The sequence below is a fragment of the Caloenas nicobarica genome, chromosome 17 (genome assembly GCF_036013445.1).
Source record: "Caloenas nicobarica isolate bCalNic1 chromosome 17, bCalNic1.hap1, whole genome shotgun sequence".
Classification (NCBI taxonomy): Eukaryota; Metazoa; Chordata; class Aves; order Columbiformes; family Columbidae; genus Caloenas; species Caloenas nicobarica.
Genome location: NC_088261.1, coordinates 9,804,883 through 9,822,407, shown reverse-complemented (window position 1 = coordinate 9,822,407; position 17,525 = coordinate 9,804,883). Strand labels below are relative to the sequence as shown.

Sequence of the window (17,525 nt, the reverse complement as noted above, 5' to 3'; positions counted from 1 at the left end):
AGTCTTCAGAAGCAGTTTGTTCCAGTCTGAAAACTACAAAACGCCAAATGGTTTTGATGGTGTCTGTAACTACTCAGTGGTCTCCCTGAAGAGTAAATCACAGCCAGGGGAGCCCAGGGCCTGCGGTTCCAACCTCCATCCCCGGGACTAATCATAAAACTTAGAGCTGACTTGGAAATCCCAGAAGCCTTTAACATTTGCTTTGGGAACATGCTTTGTTCTTCAATCACCGTACAAGCTGTATTTCCTCTTCACGGCTGTGTAAAGTGCTCTCTGCCAAAGCCAACACAGAACCCCCCAGAACCATGGCTTGCATGAGCCTTTAGAAGATGTCCCAGGAATTGCTTCTTGTCATGCATCAGGGTACAAACACAGGTACTGGGTTTGAGCTCCGGCTCTACAAGGCCAGCCGGCTTTCAGGTGCATAAAACTGAGCCCAAGGGCTTTGCCCACCTCAGACACACGCGGCTGCTCGCAACAGGCTGCGCTAATTCCTCCTCTTGTTCAGCGGCAGCCGCTCGAGTCGCACCCACACAACCCCATCCTCTGCTCAGCGCTGGTGCCTGATTCTCCGGGATTCATCTCTAAATCTTAGAGCTTATGAGAAACTATTTTCCTGTAATTATTTTCTTGTAGAAGCCAAATCCATACATTGCCAATGACTCTGTTTGTAATATCCAAAGCATCAACTATATGATGTTGCTATTGCTGCTTACAATTATTTCCTACCATTAGTGGGAACTATACAACAATGTTATTGCCATTATTAATTCTTGGCTGTCATTGAAGTTCCTTGACGATGCAGAGAATGAATGCATGGGTCCCAGAGATATGGTCTGGTTTGTATCATTTCTTTTACATGAGAAAACTAGATTATTACACGCTTGGGAGGAACTCTCCATAAACATCTGCCAAGCTACCTCATTATCTTCCTTCAAATCCCTCCTTAAAAATCTCATTTGTCATGATGCCTACAAAGACTCAACAGCATAGTACGGGCATTACTAACTATCCGTACCAGCCAACAGCATCTCCCCATCCCCTGCACCCACTCGACTCGTACAATGTCATCTCAAGGTTTTTGATGGTGGAGCCACCTTGGTGTTGAGGTGTTGGACAACCCTCAGCACAACCCTGGCCCATCACTGGGGACCCTAGATGCTCATGATCCCGATATAATCAATGTATCCTACTGGTGGGATGCAGAGCACACAGTGCTGGGGTGTGCAAGGAGACCGGGATTTCCCCACGTGATGGGGACAGACTTTTGAGCAGGGCCTGTTATGTTCAGATTACAGGAAATGGAGCACCCAGGTATATGTGCTGCTTTCCTGCACGGCCATCGGGAGGACCCGCAGAGCAGCTGCCGGTGCTGCTGGTGCAGCTCATTTGAGATAATTGACCTGTTGCTTGGCATCGAACATGGGGCTCCGGGGAGACCTTATTGTAGCCTTTCCATACTTAAAAGGGGCCAATAAGAAAGATGGGGACAGACTTTTGAGCAGGGCCTGTTGTGATAGGACAAGGGGTGATGGTTTAAACTAAAGGAGGGAGATTCAGGCTGGACACGAGGAAGAAATTGTTGGCCCTGAGGGTGGTGAGAGCCTGGCCCAGGTTGGCCAGAGAGGTGGTGGATGAACCATCCCTGGAGACATCCCAGGCCAGGCTGGACGGGACTCTGAGCAACCTGAGCTGGTGCAGATGTCCCTGCTCATGGCAGGGGGGGCACTGGGGGAGCTGGGGAGGTCCCTCCAACCCAAACTATTCTATGATACATTAATTTGTCCCTCAGTTTAAGGTCACCTACCTGCATCTGCCACCCTGGCCGGTGCCCCAGGACACTCCAGCACAACACGGGCAGCCTGGCTGGCCTGCACAGCACCAGGACGAAACCCCCGGGCTGGAACCGCTTGGGCACACGACGGGTTTTGGCCGCCTGCCTCGCTGCCCTGTCACCCACCGGCCACCAGGCAGCCCCACCACCACAGCCCCCCAGCACTGGCAGCAAACAGCCAGGGAAGATGCCACCTTGTAATCTCAGCAGTGGCAAAAGAGATTTAATCCTGTGTCCTCGCTGCCAGCTGCAGTCTCAGCTGCCTGGGGGGCAATTCTTTTTGAAATTATTCATTTCATTGTCCTGTGCCTTTCAGCAGTGTCTCCAGAGCACTTGACTCAACATCAGCCCCAGTGCTGCATACTGAGTGATGGGTGGGGGCCGTTTAGAAACATATTTCTTTGTGCATGGGCAGAGAAGCTCAATAATTATTACCAATGGGTTCTCTTTTTCAAGAGTGCTCTTCTCTTCGCCCCATTGATATGATAAAATTTGGAGAGGAACACCTCATTTTAGCTTTTCAAACCCCGTAAGTACTGGGCAATGCTAAATACTGCAGCGACAGGTCACCTGCACTTTCTCTGCACAAGCCAAGTGTCCCAGCTCTGAAATCCCAGCGCTTCACTGGTGCACATCACCCCAGCTTTTGCACCAGAGCTGCTGCGATTTCCCTCAGCTGAGGAGCTGCCCTCCTGTTTCTTTTACTGGTAATTATAATTCATCAGCTTTCTATGGTGCTCATTACTGTGGTGTTTGAGTGCCTATTTTTGCGGGCTTGAATAGCTTGCTGTACACCAGCTCATCTCATTGCAGACAGACGAGCAGCCTCTCAGGCTCCCTCTGGAAATGAGTTCTGCACGTCCTGCACCTTCCCTGATCTTCCTTTCTGATCACAGCACCCATGGCACATGTCTATTATTTTTTAAAGTTATATTAAAAACAAGCAGTACAAATAAAGAAGGATCAAAGTAACTTCACCATTTGCTGTTCTTCATAAAGATTTTTAGCTACCCTAACGACATCATCCAACTGTATATTGGGAAAAACAAATCTTGCAAGAATCAGAGTCTGAAAATGCTTCCACATGAAACCACCTCCTGTGGTTTTGTGTTATCAGAAGCCGGGGGGAAGGTTTTGCAACAGTGAGCGAGAGCGGGTTGAACCTAATGACACGTGTGTAACATGGGAAACCAAACATCCCCTCTGTGCCTTGTCATGGCCTGACTTGTGCAGGTTGGGTGCGTTTCTTTCCTCTTCTCCCAATTCACTCCTCCTTCTCACATCAAAAACACATTGTGAGAGGAATGAGGGCCTCTTCAGAGTCCCAGCCATTTACAAAGCCTGGGACTTTATTCTACAGATAGGGAAACCAAGGCACACACAAAGAAAACGTCTCATTTAACATCACTGCACAGGGTCAAAGCAGAAATAGCTCACTGGGCTCCAGGCTCTTGTTCCTCAACTCTGTGAGAGGTGCATCCCTGCAACAACCAGAGTGTTGTTATCAGAAACAAAGATACACCTGAGACAAGAACTTCTGGATACTACTGTGAAGAAAAAGGTAAGATTGCCCTCTGGTTTCCTTTAGCCTTCTTGCTTTCAGCTACACTGCCAATCAGTCTCAGATTTTAACTTGGGTTTAATCCTGTTCCTTTTTTGCTACAGAACTGGTGTCCCAGCCAGCACACCATGTGCCCCCCAGCAGTGTCACCACTCCCGCAGAAACGCGACTCTTCCATGAGATTTTAGGAAATTAAAAAACCCTCCCAATGTTTCGGAAACCCTAGAGCCCAGTGCTGCTAACCTTCGTCACTGTTGTCATCCACAAGGATAATCTCCTTCAGGAGGTGAGCTGGTGTGTGATTCACGGCGCTGTGCACTGATCGCAGGATAACCGACAGCGCCTCGTTCACGAAGATGAAGATGATGGAGATCTGGGGCAGGTCCTTGCCGTATTTCAGCTCTTTGCACCTGCAGCACGAAGGGCAGAGAGGGAGAGATGGATTTACCAGAGCACAGTGCGGCACTTCCAGTCACATTTAATACACGGTGCGAGGCAATGGCTGACACCCCACAGATTTGCACAGTTCCAGCTGCCTGGGCGTGATTTCAGTAGGGCTGTCTAGGAAGAGAGAGCAGCAATGGAGACTACCCTCTGGGCTCCAAGAGCATCCTCCGGGCTCACAGAGCATCCTCCATGCTCACAGAGCATCCTCCGGGCTCACAGAGCACCCTCCAGGCTCTGAGAGCATTCTCCAAGCTACCAGAGCACTCTCCGGGCTCCAAGAGCATCCTCCAAGCTCCCAGAGCATCCTCCAGGCTCCCAGAGCATCCTCTGGGTTCCCAGAGCATCCTCCAAGCTCCAAGAGCATCCTCCGGGCTCCCAGAGCACCCTCTGGGCTCCCAGAGCACCAAGGGCCAGGTGCAAATCCAGAGTTCACTTAGCTGAGGTTGCATATGTATGTAACAAAATGCAGCCTCCAGAAGAGCGAAAATGGCTTTGGCTTTACCATTTAAAGTGAAACACCACATTCCTATTCTGTTTTAAGATCAATAAGTGCTCAGAAATGAGCTTTGTTCTTAAACAGCACTTGTGAATTTTCTTCCCGTTTGCTTTGGAATGAAATTAATATGAAATGACCCTTGGTTAAATCATCTTAATAGATGTTTTAGCTCTCTTTGCCGATACTTCTAAACACATTCCTGTCTCTGCAGTATCCCGGCACAGCATTGCCATGAACTGGTGTCTTTGTACTTCTTTGGTGTCTTTGTCCTTCTTGGTGTCTTTGTACTTCACAGCCAGGATAGATTAAAAACAAAAACTTGCGCTCATCTCTCTGCATTTCGGAGTAATTGCTTAACTGGGGCTGGTTTTGTGGGTGGGCACTTGCTGAGACCCAGTTCCGTGTACCAGAGTGGGACAGAGGTGGAAGGAGCTCCCAGGTCACCGACCAGCCGGCTCGTCCCTGGCAAGCAACAGGTTCACACGACACCCATCTCAAGGGCAAGGGCACCCACGGAGCAGGACTAGGGTGGCTCTAAGTGGAAGAGGTTTCTCCATGGAAATACAGATGTTGTTTTAATGCCACACTTCATCCTAACCAGAAACTTAATAAGTACTTGCAGAAAGCAAACAGGCTGTCTTGAACTACTTCAAGCAATTTAATCAAACTCTCCAGCTTTCTCTACAATAAATACGTGCAAGGGAAGGAGCAGAAAACGAGCGTCCCCACTCCCCCTCCGCATTCATGACAGATTAGACATGCAACATTAGCGGTGTTCGCAGAATTACAATGAGCGTTTACCGAGTAAATCCTGCCCAGATAAGCAAAGAAAGACGGAACGCGCGAACGACATCCCTGCGTCGCTTCAAGCTCATTGACTCGCCAACAATGACTCTATTTAATTGTGCTGGGTGTTTCTTAGGCAACAGCACACGTTCTTCAGACTCCAAAATGAGACTTGGGAGACAAAGATTTTCACAGAAACACAGTTCTTTATGATTCTTATGTAGTTAAACAAGGATGCTGGATAAAAACAAGGTTTTATTTCTTGATTTAACTATTGTCTACCCAAAAGCAAGCCAAGCTCACTAAAAAAGGGAGCGTACCAATTGCCAAAAAGTATCTTCCTAAGGGAAGATCTCTCTTTAAAATGAACAGTCGTGATGGGGTAAAGTGACAATTGACCCTGAAATCCTGCCATGAAAGTCAAACTAAAATGACTCCGAGATTAAAAACCTGCTTTTGATAGATGTTGATACCTGCTAAGCTGAAGAGAAGCTGGTCACAGGAGCAAGAGTGTTTCCTTTTAATCATCGCGCACCTCTGGGCAGCCTCCCCCAGGGCGCGCTCCGGGGGGATAAAGCGCTCGGTTTCTGATCAAAGAAGTTTGGAGGAAAATCCAAATCAGAGCCCTTTGAGGTTCATCTCCCGCTCATTCGCATTCGCCCCGCACCACTCTTATCACTGTTCTCCTTCTCTCATTGCGGAGGACAGGCGAACAAAGATACGGGGAGAGGAGATAAGTCCGGACCGAGTGGGCAGCCAAATACCCACATTGTTCATATGCACAAAGCTGCAATTCTCCAAAGGCAGGAGGAGGGAGGCAAAGGCTTTGCATGAATACCGCGCTCTCCGGTGGCTTTGGCTGTAACCACATGAGCAGGGAAGGCAGCAATTTAAAAGCAAATTAACCTCAAGTTTGTCAGTGCTCCTCACGTGGGCCGTGTGATGCTCTCTGCCCACAGCCACGTGCCATCGGACTCCACTGCAGCGGTTTATTATTGACAAGCTGGCATGGCAACAAATATTCCTGCATGTGTGCAGGAAAACTTCTGGTGCTTCTGGGCTCTCCTGGGGCCAGGGAGTGGGGAAAAGCAAAAAAAAAGAAAAAACCATGCTTGAGCTCGAACATAATTAGAAGGGCCAGTGGAGAACTTGTTAGAAACAGCAGGAATAATGAGTATGTGGGATGGGAAGTGTAGAATCATAGAATTATAGAATCATTTCAGTTGGAAGAGACCCTCAGGATCACCGAGTCCAACCATAACGTAACTCTAGCACTAACCCATGTCCCTGAGAACCTCGTCCAAACACCTTTTAAACCCCTCCAGGGATGGTGACTCCAGCACTGCCCTGGGCAGCCTGTTCCAATGCCCCACAGCCCTTGGGGGAAGAATTTTGTGGTGGGGTTTTGGTTGTTTGGTGGTTCGTTTTTTTTTCTTCTAAGCATTCTTCTGGGTAAGGCAGGAAGACAGATGACATGATATTTGTGCTGCCTCCACCACTGCAAGCACAACCCATAGGAACAGCACAGAAAGCCAGTCCCAAGCGGTGCCCGGGCTGTGGAACCCCACCTGGGTCACATCTCGTCCCTCTGCCCACAACCAGCACCCTCGGGCGAGAAAGAATTCAGCTGCTTGCCGCACAGTGCCTTCAAAATGCAGATCCCAGGCCAAAATCCTTCTAAATCCAGGATTCACATCTCACTAATTATTCAAAGGAGATGCGCAGGGCAGAACTGGATTCTAGCACAGCTGTGGTCCTCAGCTCAGGCCGTGGGCTGGTGTCCTTGGGGATTAGCAACTAATGAGATAAATGTGATATTCAGGAAGGTTCTCAGGGGAGCTGAAGGCTCAGCAGCACAAGGAAAACAAGAAGCTCTAGGAATAAACTTGTTGTGTTGAGATTTTTGCCAAGCTTTTCTAGAACTTGCATTAATACCAAAGCAAATCCATTTCTTACGTAAGCTGGAAAACCTTTGCAGCTCCTTATGTCTTCTATGAGGAGAATTTCAGGTTTTATTTCTAATGCTCAGCTCAGACCGTATCTGCTCTGCCCACAAGCAAGTCTTGGTCCGGTGAGTTGGATTTCCAAGGGAACACTGAAAACTTTTAAGTTTAAATGAAACACCACAATTCATTCCTGTTGGTGTCGGTGATTAGTTACCCATAGGGTTAAAGACCAGAAACTCATTTTAAATTTAAAGTTGTCCGTTTTCAGTTCTCATCATTCCCGAAGAGTCATTTCTGAAAGTTCTCCCCACCACGTACCAGGGACACGTCTGCACGGGGACCACGACAGAGCCACTCGACAGAGCCACCGAGCCCGTTCACAAACCGCCAATACCTGGAAATACTTGTAGGAGAAAATGGAAGCAGAATGCAGCTGATCCCCCACAATCTGCTCTTTGCTAAATGAGAAGCACTCGACTGGTAAAAGCACAAAAGGCCACTTAGCTGCCACCGCCAGTAAACTCATCAGGTGCAGTTTACACAATGGCTTTTTCCCCACTAAATCCGGCTCTCACAGGCTGGCACCTGCCTGCAGGATTTAGATCAAAATTTCAGGAATCAATATCAAGAAGAAACAGACCACTTACAGTTTTGTCTCTCATTTAGACCAACAGATTATCAAAGTAAGAAGCATTTTATGTCCCATTAAATCATGCTTGACTAAGCCCCATTAAATCATGCTTACAAAACTCTAAGTTTTGAGAGGCTGGGGCAAACCTAATTTATGGTGTTGCGTTTAATTTAGGGACCTCACTGAGCTCTCATCGATAAGTGTCGCTTGCCCTTACATAGAGGAGAAAGGGGGTTGACTCCATCCTTGGTCCAAGGCTCAGACGCATCTTTTTTCACTTCAGAAACAGACCAACCGCCAACACCAGACCCAGCACAAACCTGCGCCTGGCACGTCCACGGACCAGGTCCCGGTGTCTTGAGCACCCACCCGCGGGGGGACCGGACACGAGTGGGTGCAGAGCCACGGCACTGCTGGGCGGGGACGCTGGCACCTTCCACGGTCCGAGACCTTTATTCTACGTGAAGCCCCAGTTTGCAACCCGGAGAACGTGCAAGGAAACGCATGAAATAAAATATATTTACGTAGGACATTTTTCATGGTGAATTCTTTGCAGTTACTGCTTTATGTGAGAAGCCGTTCAGAAACAAATGAAGGATGAGAAGGGGAGACAGCGGAAGGGGAAATATGGCTGAGTTTATGCTGAACAGCTTGTCATCCATCAGGCCGCGTTAATCAAGTCAGCCAATTTCAAAACAACGAAAAATACAAGTTTCTCTACTAGGTACGTTTGTCTGCTGCCTTTGAACCCTCCGATCATTTGTTTTATGCTCAGCACACAGCTGTAAATCTGCTCTTCAGTGCAGCAAGTGAGATTAGGATGTTTACTGGCTGTCTGGGTAACAGAAAAGGGATATCGTATCATTTACTGCTTCGTGATCCCACGGCAGAAAAATAACCTGGAACCACAGCAAGCACTCCTGGAGCACAGAGGCCACAAAACGGCAAGTAACATTGAAAAACCACTTCTTTGTGCTCAGTGATTTAACATGATTCACTCTATCACTCAATTAATACGTATCAACTGTCTCCTGGGGCACGGAGCCATTTCCATAAACCATCTAGAATCAAACTGTCCAGTGTCTGACAACTGAGAGCCAAACTCAAAACACACCCCCCTCAAAAAAAAAACATTAATGAAAGAGACAATAATGCATTCTATTTTTTCCAAGTCCATAACCACAGACAACAGGACCACTATCTCACACTGTGGAAAAAATGGGCCACGGCATTCAGATACAGAGCTGGACAGACAGCCCTGCAGCTTGCTTTCCTCCCCAGGTCACAAAGCAGAAATGAAATACTGCTCGTACTGAGAGATCCCGTAATCACTCATCCCAGATGCTGTATCAAAGATGACACTGATCACTGGCTCTAGAAATTATCTTCCATCTTCCATGATAATCCTTGCTCAAGCATCCACTCCTGACAGCACACACATCTATTCTGCACAGAACCTCCGACCTTGGAGACCATCCCTTTTTTCCTAACTTGTGCCTTTTGTACTGCTCCCTTTCTCCCAATTTCAACATAAACATGCCTATGAAAGTTTTAAGTGGAAATTAAATACCATTAAGCAGAAAGTATAGCTGTCCCCAGTTCCAGCGAGGAGGCAGAACTCCGTAAATTTGACAAGCCTGCTTTGGTCAGATGTGCCCTGGTTTTCAAATATGTGCAATGTTTGAAAGGTAATACTTGGATTTAGATAAAAACCAGGCTATCTGAAAAAGATCCATCGGTTACCTGATTTTCCGAATGATGTATTTGTAACAAATCATTCCCAACTCCTTTTATCCAGCCTGGAGCCCTCTGGAACCATCTCTCCACCCAAGGGCCTTGGGTGCAACAACACGCAGAGGTTTCGTGACAAGATCTACAGGGAGACGAACTGGGAGGAGTATCAGGTGCTGGAGAGATATTAGAACAACACCACTGAGGGAAAAGTATCTGCTGCTGCTGACTCCGAACACAGACAATATTTTTAAATCGCAGTTTCAAGGAACGTAGAGAAAAAGCTAACCTCGCACCCCTGTGCCTGAAAACACTCGGGTCAGCCAGTCTCGCCATCTGTCCTGGGACACATTTTTGCGTTGTATGGAACCCCATAGACACAACATTTTGCCACGAGGGGCACGGTTCGGAGCACGAGCAAAGGTTCCGCTCGCAGATGTGGCCGTTCACCCTGCGGTTTGCAAACGATGCCCCAGGCTGATCTCCACCACAGCCCCACCAGCACAAACCAAGGGTCAGTCCCAACCCCGCGCTCAACCCGGCTCCTCCCCGTCTGCGACGCCAACACAACAGCGAGTGAAGCCAAACGGAAAGTTCAAGAAATGCCAATGAAAAACAAAAGCTGCTCATGAAAGGAAGGTCTCAAACGTGCCCGATGGCACAAGGGAAGAAGCAGCGCACAGGGGTCCCGGGCAAGGCCACAGGCCTAAGCCAGAGCCTGGGGACAGGACAAGCACCTTCGCCCAGGCTGCAGTTTGATTTTTAAACACGGATCTGAGCCGTAACCTGAGGAACAACAAAGACAGAGGGAAAACCAAAGGCAGTGCAGCTGTATCTGTGTGGGGTCTTACAATATAATAAGAGGAAAGATACATCCCCCCCAACCTCCCATCACTTGCCCGGCCTTGGTTTAAAGTCCTTCTCAAATAAAGTCAACAAAAGAACACTAGGCTGCTTTTTAACAGCCGCTGGAGAAATTTAACTGGTCTGACTAACGGCTGGGCACAGGTAAGGGTTAGGCAGCTTCACACGAGATAATTTTTGGAAGCACGCAGCACCGTGTTCTCCTCTTACGCTGGGGAACACCCCGATGGCCACACATGGCAGAGGCTGTCGGGAGCAGAACCCTCCGCACCAGCCGTGACGGGTGCTCGGGCTGATTGATGACCAGTGTATCTATTTAACAGCTCCATCGTCATCAGTTTTGACACTACGCCATTCCTCATCTTTGCAGAAATGCCCTTTGGGGCTGTTCAGGACAATTCTCCCACACCACATGAAGGTGACATCCCTTCTACGTGCCCTTTGGAAAGGCCAACAGCAGGACTGCCGTGGAGAAGGGTGAACGCCCATGGCCCACAGAAAGCCCCACGTCTTTAGGGCTCCACACCCTCTGAGTCTACCCCTATAGCTACTAATGGGGGTCCTACTAGACCCCCTACATCTTTTTTGTGTGATCAGCCATAGTAAACACTCATGAACCGGGCAGACAGAAATAGGCATGAAAATCTGTGCCAGTTGTACAGTGGCACAAAATGGACAGGGGAACCCAGATCCTATGTGCCTATAGAAGAAGACAGGGTAGAAAAAGACTTGACTTTGGTGTTTCTGATTATGAAGACCACGCTTGTTCATAAAAGAAGACACTGACGATGAGTTTTCAAAGATTTCCTCCTCTCCTACACATTAGAGTGGTTACGTTTCCCATCACACACACATTTTTTAAGTCTGAGCACCCAGTAGTTCCTCAAACCAGTTCCTGAAGTATAGTTATTAATCATTGCTTTGCTGGCCATCACACAAAATAAATCCAGCTAACGTGCTTATCAGGAGCTTATCCCTTCCTGACATTTCATTCTTCTAGAAGGCTTGAGGGTTTGAATATTTAAATAGGCAAATATCCTTTTGATTAGCAGAATAAACGATTCTTGTTACTTACTGTCCTTAGAAACACTGTTAGCATCATGAAAGTGCTCAACTGTGCCGGCACAGCTTTTACAGGATTTTGTAGATTTTCCTGTAAAACGTGGCTCAGCAGCAGAGAGAGAGTTCAACTTAATAAGCTCATACATTTTCAAATGCCTTTCTTACAAATATATATATAGCTGCACTAAGGGTGCGTAAGAGACAACTTGGTTTGAATTTCTGCACTTCAAGTGGAATTCTCCCCAAAATTACTATCACATAGATTACTGTTTCACTAAGCTCTTATAAAGTCAAACTGAAGCAAACATCTTGCAACTAAAGGAATTATCAACACATCTCTCAGTGCCTGGGAAGCTCTCAGCCTTCAGTTCCCAAAACTGCACTTCCAGAGCTCTCCCCAAATACGATGTACCAACAATGCCACCCCATTATGGAGCAAGAGCACCAGGGCTCTTCTGGTGGAGCAAAAGGCTGCTCTCTCCTTAACTAAGGCATCAATGACTTAAGCACTAAACGATGTTGTTCGAAGTTAACATAATAACTGCTCCAAATGGGGGAATGCAGAAATTAAGTGGTCAAGCCCAAGGGGACAGGAGGTCAGGAACAAAACCCACATGTCCTGCTGCAATGGCTCTGCCAGTCTGTTGGTCTTTCTGTCATCCCAGGCAAAGCGCATCAGAAGGGGAGAAAATTTAAGATATAATAATTTAAAAAAAATTTAAAAAATATATTAAAACAAAGTAATTTTTGCCTGTTTGTTTTAAAACAGTCCCTCCAAACAGAGTGTACACTGAATAACGTCAAAGAGGAACACTGACCCTGCTGCAGCAGGGCAACCAGATCCTCACCAATTACCTGCTCGGAGATCACAGGATGAAAGGCAGTAACGTAAAGTTGTAAATGAACAGCGTATGTTTTGACATCCTCTGTTAGAGGTGTCTGTTGCTCGCGCAGCCGATCGTGTAGACGCAGTACTGGATGTGGCTAATTAAGAGACAGCTACGGCCTAAGTGAAAGATCCCATCAACGTCAGTGAAGAGACGCTGAGGCTGCCAAAGGACAATTAATTCCACCCCTCTGTCCATAAGTATATTTCTGTCGGTAAAACAGACTGATGCAGCGATTTTTCGGGCAGGTAGAAATGCCTTTTTTTCTCCCTTGATCCCAGGCAGACCTACACTGAAGGCTGAGAAGGTGGATCCAGTGAAGTCAGCCCGTACCCTCCCATCAGAGCCCCCAGAGCGGTGGCTTCGGGGTGACAATGACACCAACCACCTCGACCGACAAGTTCACAGCTCTGCCCAGGCAGGTTGGTATAAAACCATCACTGGTGTGAGCCTTACCTGCCAAATTTCAAATGAAATCCTTGCTATATGGCCTTACCACAAGAGCGTCTTATAGAATAGATCTCATGGGAACTCCAGATTTTGACATCCCCAGCACATCCTTGGGGCAATGAATAAGAAAAGTGGCCAACACTTGTCCTGCCTGGAACATAGGGTGGAATGAGGCCTTTGCGGGAACAGCTGGTATAAAAATGATGAACTTAAAAGGCACAACGGATTTTTAGAGTTAGCTCTGCTTTTTTGTAATAACAAACCCACTCTGCTGACAGGTTTATGAACTGCGAAGATTAAGAGGTTTTTAAACCTCTTCTGTTATGTACAAAAATCACTGTGTAAGTTGATTTAACCCCATCAGAATTAGATCAGGCTCAGCTAAAGGGTGTCACTCAGACCCAGCTGGCAAAGCCCTGTACTAGTTAATGCAATTAACTGGTTATAAATATTGGTGCCTCCTTAATGGTAGGGGACAATTAAGCATGGAGAGTTTAATAAACCTGAGGACCCCATAGGTATTTAGTGATAGAGTTCAAATGCAATGACGTCCCACACTGTCCGTACTCCAGTTTTTCATGCAACAATTGTTTTTCTGGTGCAATAAATGCAGAAGGCCAAACATTCACCCCATTATGTCAGCGGTTTCCCTTTATTCCACAGATGCAGATCCACACCACCACTGTTCTCCAGGGTTAAATTTGCTCCCATATGACTTTTGTACTGTTAACATTGTCCACCTTGGGCAAAAGAAAATGCAAGAGACAAAACTGGGAGACAAAATGGACCAACTCAGAGCCCAAGCGTAGAGAAGAGACGTCATCCAGTTTATCCCAGTGCAAAACAGTAACACCAGTTACATGCCAATCCAATAAAGCCAGTCAAACAAGAGCTGAATTGCTACAGGGTTAAGAATAAGAAGACCTGGACTGTGATTTTGAGTGATGAGCTGGAGATGCCCTGTGAGCTGTATCAGACCTATTCGCTGCCTTTATCTGCAGAGATCCAAATGTCAACAGACACAGCTACCCAGCACAGACCCTTCAGAAAGTCCTTTCCTATTACCTAAACCCAGAGAACACCATTTTAGGCTATAGGTTTATTTGCTACCCCAACAGAGACACTGACAGGAATATCTAAAGCCTGACGCACTTGAAGTCAGCTCCTCTCTCACCGCAACACCCCCAGAGCAAACAGATGTATATATAATATTACTGCAACTTCAGGTGCATGTACTGGCTGCCTCATTAGATGCATTTTTAGGCATTTTTAGGTAGTGGTGGCCATGACATACTTGATCTGAGTTAGACCCCAAAAAGGAGCTTTCCTGGCAAGAAAAATGATACAGTGGAAACCATGGGAGCCTTTAGTTGAAGAACCTGCTTCTGATCAGTGGAGATGGAAAATATAATTTTCAAAAGGGTGTAAACTCTTAAAAGTAAAAAAAAGTTAATTATTAATCTATTGTTGCTGAGAGTTGTCTTTAAATTAAAGATATTACTTAATAAAAACATGTTTTGTCCTAATGCCCCCTTATATTTAGCTATCTAAAGACTGCTTCCAATTTCTTGCAAAGATGGTTTTAAGAAAATTCTGTTGTTGTACAACCTTTGGTGTATTTCCTTTTGTCATTCATTATTAACAGGTTATTTGTGCCTCACGTGTTCATTGACAGAGTCCTGAGCGGCTGGAAGTGCTGGGAGTGAGAGCCTGGCCCAGGTTGGCCAGAGAGGTGGTGGCTGAACCATCCCTGCAGACATCCCAGGCCAGGCTGGACGGGGCTCTGAGCAACCTGAGCTGGTGCAGATGTCCCTGCTCATGGCAGGGGGGGCACTGGGGGAGCCTGAAGGTCCCTTCCAACCCAAACCATTCTATAATTCTGTAACTTGTACGGAAATACGTACAGTGAGACATGGTTACACCTTCCTAACAGGCCTGCACCTGAACACCACACAGCAGGGAAATTCAGAAGCGTTCTTCCCTCTCATCCTCACAAATATTATCCAACTTACACCCACTTCTCACAAGACCTAACACACAAAATCTTCTCCCACCTGCACAGCCGAGCTTAACACGTTAATATACACCCAAGATCTGGCTTTTCTTTCTTCCTGCAACCAGCAGCTGTTCACAGATCCCCTCCTGGCCCCGCACACACTCCGCTTCCCCACAGAAAACCAACATCCAGTGGGTATTAATGCCGCTGAAAACCTGGGAGGTGAATTCTTACAGATCAATGGTGCACTGATTGGATTGAATGATTTACTCGTGATTGTGCTACAAAGCGCCGTGGTTGAAATGCAATACGTTACAAATCACATTACAATCTTCTGCTGTCTACACACACGCAGTGTGTGTGAACACACACAGGCAGGTTCGAGCTTGCTCAAGTTTCCTTAATCCAGTCACACAGACTCCTTTGCAGCTCCTTCTTACATATCTGTCCTGCTTTTTGTCTTTAAATCTGAAGTAGGAAAGAAAAAAACCTTGCATATCCTCCTGAACTGGTAACAAGAAATTCCACAAGCTGAAATTATTGATTTCAAACGAGCTTCCTTCATGTTCCCCTCTCGAACATAAAGCATCGCCAGGAAATGAACTGATCTTCATGTGGCTTTTGTAAAGATTATGAACAAGCTTAAAAGAAAGCAAGTGTTCCGGCTGCTATTCAGATTGCCACTTCCTAATCATGCTACATTCATTGATTGCTTATTTTAGTTTGTATTTTGCTGATTCAGTTGCACGTGTCTTCTTGCAAAAGGGATTATCAATATTAAATCAATTGTGTTTATGAAGCAAATGGAAAACTGAACCATTTTCTATTACCCAAGCGTCTTAAAAGACCTAATGCTGTCTCAGTGTTCACAGATTCATGGCACCAGATTCTCATAAACTCTTTCTGATCATTAAAGCTCTACAACTCTCCACACTTCCCCATAAAATTTGTTTTTTAAAGCACCTACCTTATTTCCATTAAGTATTTTTCAGAAATGTTATGCTTCATATTTTAGAATTAAGGTATCAAAAATACACATTACAATTAAAATATTTAGGGATGTACAGGCACTTCTGAATGCACGTTACTTACTCAGAAAGTTCTAACAAGAAATGATCTACTAAGTCGTAAAAACAGAAGGTGTAGAACAGGATTTATTTTTGCGAGGGGCTCTTGTAATAAAGTTATTGGGTTCAGACAGCTCTATGGGACATAAAAGCCAGAGCAATTACGAGTGTCACATCCACTTACCCATTTCTCCCCATGCACAGGAGCTATTTCACGTATATGAAGTACAAGAGTCATTAGGAAACCCTTGGTCTGGGATTTAACGAACAACCACAATTTAGGGAGAGGAGAAGAGAGGAGGAGAAGAGAGGAGGAGAAGAGAGGAGGAGAAGAAAGGAGGAGAAGAGAGGAGGAGAGAGGAGAAGACGACAGGACAATAGAGGAGAAGAAGACAGGACAAGAGAGAACAAGAGAGAACAAGAGAGAAGAGGAAAATCCAGTAGCGAACTCTTGAAATATTTCAAAGGATTCGTGCTTTGTGCTTGATCATCCTTTGGAACCAGCCACGGCTGGCCGGACACGCTCCCCTGTCTGGGTCACCGTCCTTCTGCCCACAGTCAGAGCGACAGCCCGAGGCAACAACACACCCCAGTGCCCCGGCTGCTGGAAAACTCAATAAATAACCTCAGGCCCAACACTGTCAGTGTTTGATTCCCACCTCTGCCCGGTTTGGCCGTGAATATCCAGCCTATTGAGAAGCTCCCGTGGCAACAAAGAGCTCCCTGCAACACATGAAGGAAGACTGGGAGCACAAACACAGCAGCTTTGATTTCTTTGGATGCCAATTTAAAAGAAGCGTATCCAAAGCTTAATTTGGTTCATTTATTTTCATAAGTATAGTTTAGTCAGAAGTATTTATGATAACGCAGGTATTTTTCATCACCGGAGTTCAGGAGAGCACAAAAGGAACTAATCCCATCGTCTGCCCACGCGTGCATTTAATACTTACGTTTACATCAGTAAATGTGTTACAGCACACTTCACAGATACAAGTCTTCCCCGAAGTATCATGTTCCAAACTTACAAGAACAGGGGATAATTTTGTAGTCAGGAAGGGAAAATTGACAATTAGTGGAATGTATTGCATAAAAAAAAAAAAATGGGTACAATTAATATAAATCCATGGCCACACCATTTCAAAAATTACACCGCGCAGCATAACAACAGTAAGAAAATGCCGTAACAGCCACTAAACACAGTCTAGAGTTACTTTCCCAAAAGCGCTTTCTTAACAACTGATTTTAAAGAAGATACTGTGACTTCTAAGCACTGAAACCTTCTGACGCACTTCTGACTCCAGAGCACATGCAGATGTCAAAATATACACCAAACACCTTTAATTCAAAAGACCTGTGTCCCCATCTAAATCCAGAGCATAAATAATTAAAAAAAAAAACTAAAACTTTTCAGTTCTTGGGTGATTTTTCATAGTGCACAAGGTCCCACGCTGCCCCGTGCCATGAGCTCCCTCCAAGGGGTCACAGCAGCAGGCAGAAAAAATAATCCGCAAATACAAATACGTGTTTTTAGAGACCTTACGTGTTCAGTTTTCAAGCAAAAGAATTACTGGAAGTCCAATAACAATGTCTCCATACATGCATATTGGTACACACTGAGGAATAAAGATCAACACCAGTGTTTATTCAATAGAACGCTGGGTTGTGTTAGTACTGGAAGAGCAACGTGGCAATAAAGCAGCTTCCTCCTCTCGTGCAAATCATCTGAAAAGTCACCCCAAGCTGCAGCAGCATCCCTGGGGAGGCAGG

At 46.1% G+C, this 17,525-nt stretch overlaps 1 protein-coding gene across 2 annotated transcripts in view; it reads right to left on the bottom strand.

Annotated features, from left to right (window-relative positions):
• GALNT17 (polypeptide N-acetylgalactosaminyltransferase 17) overlaps window positions 1-17,525 on the bottom strand; it is a 209,956-nt gene that overhangs the window by 133,628 nt on the left and 58,803 nt on the right. For both annotated transcript variants that reach the window (XR_010607134.1, XM_065647033.1), the window contains exon 3: window positions 3,639-3,805. Coding sequence is in view for 1 of the 2 variants with exons in the window: in XM_065647033.1 (XP_065503105.1) it covers window positions 3,639-3,805 (167 nt within the window). In the remaining variant the exon portion in view is untranslated. The remainder of the gene's footprint in view (window positions 1-3,638; window positions 3,806-17,525) is intronic.